Source organism: Arachis duranensis, chromosome 6, assembly GCF_000817695.3.
Source record: "Arachis duranensis cultivar V14167 chromosome 6, aradu.V14167.gnm2.J7QH, whole genome shotgun sequence".
Taxonomy (NCBI): Eukaryota; Viridiplantae; Streptophyta; class Magnoliopsida; order Fabales; family Fabaceae; genus Arachis; species Arachis duranensis.
In genome coordinates, this window is record NC_029777.3 from 58,481,921 (window position 1) to 58,490,780 (window position 8,860).

Here is an 8,860-nt window from a genome sequence, read left to right on the forward strand (position 1 = left end):
ATAGATAAATAAAAAATGGGTTGCCTCCCAATAAGCGCTTTTTTAATGTCAATAGCTTGACAGTGAGCTCTCATGGAGCTTCACAGATGTTCAGAGCATTGTTGGGTCCTCCCAACACCAAACTTAGAGTTTGAATGTGGGGGCTTCTCAACACCAAACTTAGAGTTTGGTTGTGGCCTCCCAACACAAAACTTAGAGTTTGATTATGGGGGCTTTGTTTGACTCTGTATTGAGAGAAGCCTTTCATGCTTCCTCTCCATGGTTGCAGAGGAAGATCCTTGAGCTTTAAACACAAGGTAGTCCCCAATCAATTGAAGGACTAGCTCTCTTCTGTCAACATCAATCACAGCTCCTGCTGTGGCTAGGAAGGGTCTTCCAAGGATGATGCATTCTTCCTCATCCTTCCCAGCATCTAAGATTATGAATTTAGCAGGGATGTAAGGGTCTTTAAGCTTCACTAACACGTCCTCTACCAATCCATAAGCTTGTTTTATTGACTTGTCTGCCATCTCTAATGAGATTCTTGCAACTTGTACCTCAAAGATCCCCAGTTTTTCCATTACAGAGAGTGGTGTAAGATTTATGCCTGACCCCAGGTCACACAGAGCCTTCTCAAAGGTCATGGTGCCTATGGTACAGGGTATTAAGAATTTACCAGGATCTTGTTTCTTTTGAGGTAAAGTTTGCTGAACCCATGTATTTAGTTCACTAATGAGCAAGGGAGGTTCATCTTTCCAAGTCTCATTACCAAACAACTTGGCATTCAGCTTCATGATGGCTCCTAGATATCTGAGGTTCATCTTTCCAAGGAACTTGCTCTTCAGTTACATTTTCATCCTCTTCAGAGGAAGAATAGTTCTCAGAGCTCATGGTAGAAGGAAGTTTAATGGAATCTCTATGGTCTCTATATGAGCCTCAGATTCCTTTAGGTCCTCAATAGAGAACTCCTTTCTATCTGGAGGACATCCCATGAGGTCTTTCTCATTGGGATTCACGTCCTCCCCTTCCTCTTTGGATTCAGCCATTTTGATAATATCAATGGCCTTGCAATCTCTTTTTGGATTCTCTTCTTTATTGCTTGGGAGAGTACTAGGAGGAGTTTCAGTGACTCTTTTACTCAGCTGGCCCACTTGTGCCTCCAAGTTTCTAATGGAGGACCTTGTTTCATTCATGAAACTTAAAGTGGCCTTAGATAGATCAGAGACTATGCTTGCTAAGCTAGAGGGGCTCTGTTCAGAATTCTCTGTCTATTGCTGAGAAGATGCTGGAAAAGGTTTGCTATTGCTAAACCTGTTTCTTCCACCATTATTAAAGCCTTGTTGAGGCTTTTGTTGATCCTTCCATAAGAAATTTGGATGATTTCTCCATGAGGGATTATAGGTGTTTCCATAGGCTTCACCTATGTAATTCACCTCTGCCATTGCAGGGTTCTTAGGATCATAAGCTTCTTCTTTAGAAGATGCTTCTTTAGTACTGTTGGATGCGTTTTGTAATCCATTCAGACTCTAAAAAATCATGTTGACTTGCTGAGTCAATATTTTATTCTGAGCCAATATGGCATTCAGAACATCAATTTCAAGAACTCCCATCTTCTGAGGCGTCCTATTGCTCACAGGATTCCTATTAGAGGTGTACATGAATTGGTTATTTACAACCATGTTAATGAGTTCTTGAGCTTCTGCAGGCATTTTCTTTAGGTGAATGGATCCACCTGCAGAATGGTCCAGTGACATCTTAGAAAATTCAGATAGACCATCATAGAATAAATCCAAAATGGTCCATTCTAAAAGCATGTCAGAAGGACATTTTTGGTCAACTGCTTGTATCTTTCCCAAGCTTCATAGAGGGATTCACCATCTTTTTGCTTGAAGGTCTGAACATCTAGTCTAAGCTTGCTCAGCTTTTGAGGAGGAAAGAACTTAGCCAAGAAGGCCGTGACCAGCTTATCCCAAGAAGCCAAGCTATCTTTAGGTTGTGAGTCCAACCATGTTTTAGCTCTGTCTCTTACAGCAAAAGGGAAAAGCATGAGCCTGTAAACTTCAGGATCTACTCCATTAGTCTTAACAGTATCACATATCTACAAGAATTCAGTTAAAAATTGATAGGGATCTTCTGATGGAAGTCCATGAAACTTGCTGTTATGTTGCATTAGAGCAACTAGTTGAGGCTTTAGCTCAAAATTGTTTGCTCCAATGGCAGGGATTGAGATGCTTCTTCCATAAAAATTTGAAGTAGGTGTAGTATAATCACCAAGCATCCTCCTTGCATTGTTGTTGGGTTCAGCCATGTCTCTTTCTTTTTCGAGATTCTCTGTAAGATTTTCTTTGGATTGTTGTGCTTTAGCTTCTCTTAGCTTCTTCTTCAGAGTCCTTTCAGGTTCAGGATCTGCTTCAACAAGAATGTGCTTGTCCTTGCTCCTGCTCATATGAAAAAGAAGAGAATAGAAAAGGAAGAGAAATCTTCTATGTCACAGTATAGAGATTTCTTTATGTGAGTAGAAGAAGAAAAGAATAGACGAAGGAGAAGAAAAATTCGAACACAAAGGAGAAGAGAGGGTTCGAATTTTTAGATGAAGAGAAGTGTTAGTAAATAAATAAAATAAATAGAAGGAGGTGAGAGAGAGGAGTTTTCGAAAATTATTTTTAAGAAAAGGAAATTATTTTTGTTTTTATTTTAATTTTAAGTTAGAATTCAAAAATTAAGAGAAGAAATAAAATTGAAATTAAAAATAATTAGTTAATTAAAAAGGTTTTTGAAAAAGACGGAAGTGATTTTCGAAAATTAGAGAGAAAGGAAAGTAGTTAGGTGGTTTTGAAAAAGATAAGAAACAAATAAAAAGTTAATTAGTTAGTTGAAAAATATTTGAAAATCAATTTTGAAAAGATAAGAAGTTAGAAAAGATTTTGAAATTGATTTTGAAAAAGATATGATTGAAAAGATATGGTTGAAAAAGATTTGATTTTTAAAATTGATGACTTGACTAACAAGAAACTAAAAGATATGATTCTAGAAATTAAAGATTGAACCTTTCTTAACAAGAAAGTAACAAACTTCAAAATTTTGAATCAATCACATTAATTGTTAGTAAAGTTTTTGAAAATTTGAAATGAAATTAAGAAAAATATTTTGAAAATCAATATTAAAAGTATTTTCGAAAATATAAAAGAAAAATTAAAAAGATTTGGTTTTTGAAAAAGTTTTGGAAAGATAAGATTTTTAAAATTGAAATCTTGACTTGACTAACAAGAAACAACTTATTTTAAAAATTTTTGAGTAAGACAACCCAAAGATTTCGAAATTTTTGAGAGAAATAAGGGAAAGATATTTTTTTATTTTTGAATTTTTAATGAGGAGAGAGAAAAACACAAAAATGATTCACAACATGAAAAATTAAGATCAAAACAAAGAAAACATGCAAGAACACTATGAATGTCAAGATGAACACCAAGAACACTTTAAAGATCAAGATGAACATCAAGACTTATTTTTGAAAAATTTTCAAGAAAAGAAAAACATGCAAGACGCCAAACTTAGAAATTTTCAATGCTTAGACACTATGAATGCAAAAATGCATATGAAAAACAACAAAAAACACAAAACAAGAAAATTTATAGATCAAACAAGAAGACTTGTCAAGAACAACTTGAAGATCATGAAGAGCACCATGCATGAGTTTTTCGAAAAATGCACAAATTTTTAAAAAAATGCAATTGACACCAAACTTAAAAATTGACACTAGACCCAAACAAGAAACACAAAATATTTTGGTTTTTATGATTTTATTAATTAATTTTTTTTCGAAAATTATTCGGAAAAACAAAAAAGAAGAAAAAATTTTTTGAAAGATTTTTGAAAACTTTTTAAAAAGAAAACTACCTAATCTGAGCAACAAGATGAACCGTCAGTTGTCCAAACTAAAACAATCCCCGACAACGGCGCCAAAAACTTGATAGGCGAAATTGTGACTCTTCATAACTCGAACAATTTCCTAGCAATGGCTCCAAAAACTTGGTGCACAATACTATGGTTCATACACATTCTTCACAACTTCGCACAACTAACCAGCAAGTGCACTGGGTCATCCAAGTAATAAACCTTACGTGAGTAAGGGTCGATCCCACGGAGATTGTCGGCTTGAAGCAAGCTATGGTCATCTTATAAATCTCAGTCAGCCAGATTCAATTAGTTATAATGGTTTTCGAATATAAAGATAAATAAAACATAAAATAAAGATAGAGATACTTATGTAATTTATTGGTGGGAATTTCAGATAAGCGCATGAAGATACTCTGTTCCTTCTGAATCTCTGCTTTCCTACTGCTTTCATCCAATCATTCTTACTCCTTTCCATGGCAAGCTGTATGTAGGGCGTCACCGTTGTCAATGGCTACTTCCCATACTCTCAGTGAAAATGGTCCAAATGCTCTGTCACTGCACGGCTAATCATCTGTCAGTTCTCGATCATGTTGGAATAGAATCCAGTGATTCTTTTGCGTCTGTCACTACGCCCAACACTCGCGAGTTTGAAGCTCGTCACAATCATCCCATCTCAGATCCTACTCGGAATACCACAGACAAGGTTTAGACTTTTCAGATCTTAGGAATGGCCGCCAATAATTCTAGCTTATACCACGAAGACTACGATCTTTCGGAATGGAGGCTAAGAGATACGCACTCAATCTAAGGTAGAATGGAACTGGTTGTCAGGCACGCATTCATAGGTGAGAATAATGATGAGTGTCACGGATCATCACATTCATCATGTTGAAGAGCAGCGAATATCTTAGAATAAGAATAAGCGTGAATTGAATAGAAGAACAATAGTTCTTTGCATTAATACTCGAGGTACAGCAGAGCTCCACACTTTAATCTATGGTGTGTAGAAACTCCACCGTTGAAAATACATAAGTGAAATTAAGGTAGACATGGCCGTGAGGCCAGCCCCCAGTGTCTAAGGACTAACAATAATGAAAGATGTTCCAAAAGCTAATCCAAAAATTTGGTCAAAGACCCTTAGTACAATATTAAAAAGTTCTATTTATACTAAACTAGCTACTAGGGTTTACAGAAATAAGTCTAAGTGCTAAAATCCACTTTTAGGGCCCGCTTTGGTGTGTGCTTGGGCTGAGCTTAAGCTTTCCACGTGCAGAGGCTTCTCTTGGGGTTAAACTCTGGTTTGTGACGTGTTTCTGGCGTTTTACTCCAGAATGCAGCTTGGAACTGGTGTTGAACACCAATTTGGGTCATCTAAACTCGAATAAAGTATAGATTATTATATATTGCTAGAAAATCCTGGATGTCTACTTTCCAATGCAGTTAAGAACGCGCCATTTGGAGTTATGTAGCTCTAGGAAATCCATTTCGAGTGCAAGGAGGTCAGAATCCAACAACATATGTAGTCCTTTTTTCAGCCTCTGATAAGATTTTTGCTTAGGTCCCTCAATTTCAGCCAGAAAATATATGAAATCATAGAAAAACACACAAACTCATAGTAAAGTCTAGAAATGTGAATTTTGCATAAAAACTAATAAAAACATCCTTAAAAGTAGCTACATCTTACTAAAAACTACCTAAAAACAATGCCAAAAAGCGTATAAGTTATTCGCTCATCAAGTATCTCTTAAAGAGATACGGCTCATCCCATAGGTAGTATTTCGCATCATGCATGAGTTTTCGGGCTTGCTGCCTAGAAAACTCTTTGGGAATGAATCGTATAGCCTTGTAGTTCGCAATGTCTGCAAACCAAGCTACTGTTCCAATGGCATATAGTTGCTCATCTGGAAAATATTCGGATATGTCAGTAGAGGGATAAGGAGTGCCTGCTACATGCTCAATCCGAGACAAGTGATCAGCTACCTGATTCTCTGTCCCTTTTCTGTTTCTAATTTCTATATCAAACTTCTGCAAGAGCAATACCCATCTTATAAGCCTGGGTTTAGTATTCTGCTTAGTGAGCAGATATTTTAGAGCAGCATGGTCAGTGTAAACAATGACCTTAGATCCTACTTAGTAGGATCTAAACTTGTCAATGGCATAAACCACTATAAGTAGCTCCTTTTCTGTAGTAGTGTAATTTTTCTGCGCATCATTTAATATGCGACCAGCATAATAAATGACATGGAAAAGCTTGTCATGTCTCTGACGTAAGACTGTGCCAATTGCATGATCACTTGCATCACACATTAGCTCAAATGGCATGTCCCAATTGGGTACAGAGATAATGAGAGTGCTAACAAGCTTGGCATTCAGGCATTTCAAAGGCATGCAGGCATTCTTGGTCAAAGACCAATGGAACATCAGGTGGCCAAGAGATTGCATAGGGGTTTGGCGATTTTAGAAAAATCTTTTATGAACCGCTTGTAGAAGCTTGCATGTCCGAGGAAGGTTCTGATAGCCTTAACACTAGTAGGTGGAGGTAAGCGTTTGATCACTTCCACCTTAGCTTGATCCACTTCTATCCCTTTGTTTGAGATTTGATGCCCAAGAACAATGCCCTCTTTTACCATGAAGTGGCATTTTTCCCAGTTTAGAACTAGGTTTGTTTCTTGGCATCTTTTCAGGACCAGGGTCAGATGATCAAGATAAGAGTCAAATGAGTCTCCATAAATAGAGAAGTCATCCATGAATACTTCAAGGAACTTCTCTACCATGTTAGAGAAGATGGATAACATACATCTTTGAAAAGTGCCAGGTGCATTGCATAGGCCAAATGGCATTCGTCTATAGGCGAATACACTCGAAGGACATGTGAATGCCCTCTTCTCTTGATCCTCCAGATCTACTGCTGTTTGATTACACAGAATAACCATCCAGGAAACAATAAAAAGCATGACCTGCTAGTCTTTCAAGCATTTCATCAATGAAGGGTAAAGAAAAGTAGTCTTTCCTGGTGGCGTCATTGAGTTTTCTATAATCAATGCACATACGCCACCCTGTAACTGTCCTTTTCGGGATCAGTTCATTCTTTTCATCATGAACCACTGTCATTCCTCCCTTCTTAGGAACAACCTGGACAGGGCTCGCCTATGGGCTATCAGAAATGGGATAAATAATCCCAGCCTCATAGAGTTTAGTGACCTGCTTCTGGACTACTTCCTTCATGGTTGGATTCAATCGCCTCTGTGGTTGTACCACTGGTTTGGCATTATATTCCAGTAGGATTTTGTGCATGCATCGGGAAGGGCTAATATCTTTAAGGTCATTGATAGTCCACCGAAGGGCGGTCCTATGTGTTTTAAGCACTTGGATTAGTACTTCTTCTTCCCGTGGCTCTAGTGTAGAGCTTATGATCACAGGATAGGTGTCACCCTCTCCCAGAAATACATATTTCAAGGAGGGGGTAATGGCTTAAGCTCAAGCTTAGGAGGCTTCTCCTTTTCCTCAGAGGTTTCTAGAGGTTCCTCTGAATTAGGCTGAGTATCATTGAGGATATCATCAAGCCTGTCCTTGGAGATTTCGGCCATATTAACTTCTTCCACCAGGGAATCAACGAAATCAATGCTTAGGCATTCCTTAGGAATGTCTGGATGCTGCATAGCCTTCACAGCATTCAGTACGAACTTCTCCTCATTAACTCTTAGGGTTACTTCCTCTTTTTCAACATCGTTGAGGGTTCGTCGTCTTCCTAGGATGAGAGATGCACTCTTGTGTCCCTCTATGTCCAATACCACAAAGTTAATGGGAAAGGCAAAAAGTCCAATCTTGACAATTATGTCCTCTTTTACTCTTGATGGTATCTTAATGGAGCCATCAGCAAGTTGAAGACACATGCGAGTTGGTTTGACTTCCTCAGTCAAACAGAGCTTCTTTATTAAAGAAGCAGGTATTAGGTTGATGCTTGCTCCAAGGCCGCATAGAGCTATCCTTGTACATGCATCACCTAGAGTGCATGGTATCATAAAGCTCCCAAGGTCTTTAAGCTTCTCTAGTAAGCTGTTCTGAATGATTGCACTACATTCCTTAGTGAAGATACCTGTTTGTGTCTCTCTCCAATCCTTCTTATGACTTAGAATGTCCTTCATGATCTTTGCATAAGAAGGTATCTATTCAAGAGCTTCTGCAAAAGGCATCTTTATCTCTAGTGTTCTGAGATACTCCACAAAGCGGGCAAACTGTTTATCCCTTTCCTTTTGACAGAGTTTCTAAGGAAATGGCATCTTAGCCTTGTACTTATCAACCTTGGTTGAAGGAGGCCGAATGCCATGTTTGTTGGAAGGGGGGTTACTAGCTTGCTTAGGAGGGTTATTATCAATAAACGACTGACCTCCCTTGCATGGGTGATAAACCCCAATTTTGTGGCTTATCTTGTGCTTAATTTAGGGGATCTTATCAACTTTTCTCACATTTATTCAATGAAATAGCATGGTTTTGTAATTCTCCCTTAATTTGTGCTTAAGTGTAAAAACATACTTTTTAGGCCTTTAATTTGCAAATTTTAATTCCAATTTGATTCCACCAGGTGTCTTGATGTGTTTGTTAGTGAATTCAGGTTGAAAAGGTTGGGAATAGATCAAATGAGTAAAGAGAAAAGCATGGAAAGTGGAGAATTCATGGAAAAACAAGGATTTGGAATGCATACATCGACGGGCACACGTGGCAGACGCACACACGTGAATATGAAGTCGCATGGCGATGCGTACGCGTTACATTATGCGTACGCGTGAGAAAGCAAAACACCAGACGATGCGTACGTGTGGCCCATGCGTATGCATCGCAGCAGGCACATGACCTCATTAAAGTGAAAATGCTGGGGGTGATTTCTGAGCTTCCCAGGCCCAAATCCAACTCATTTATGAGATTATTTCATACAGAATTCAAGATGGGTCAAGGGAAAGCAATTAGTTTAGTTTTCACCATGCTT

General features: G+C 38.1%; 1 protein-coding gene and 1 non-coding gene across 2 annotated transcripts; one reads left to right on the forward strand and one right to left on the reverse strand.

The window, feature by feature from the left end:
- The first annotated feature begins 1,787 nt into the window (after positions 1-1,787).
- On the forward strand, positions 1,788-1,894 carry LOC127739953 (small nucleolar RNA R71). Its single transcript, XR_008000695.1, has one exon. It is a non-coding gene; the product is annotated as a small nucleolar RNA R71 (small nucleolar RNA).
- Positions 1,895-7,328: 5,434 nt separating this feature from the next.
- On the reverse strand, positions 7,329-8,021 carry LOC107493911 (uncharacterized). The gene has a single exon (XM_016114942.1). It carries the CDS (start codon positions 8,019-8,021, stop codon positions 7,329-7,331), a length of 693 nt encoding a protein of 230 aa, XP_015970428.1.
- Positions 8,022-8,860: the final 839 nt, after the last annotated feature.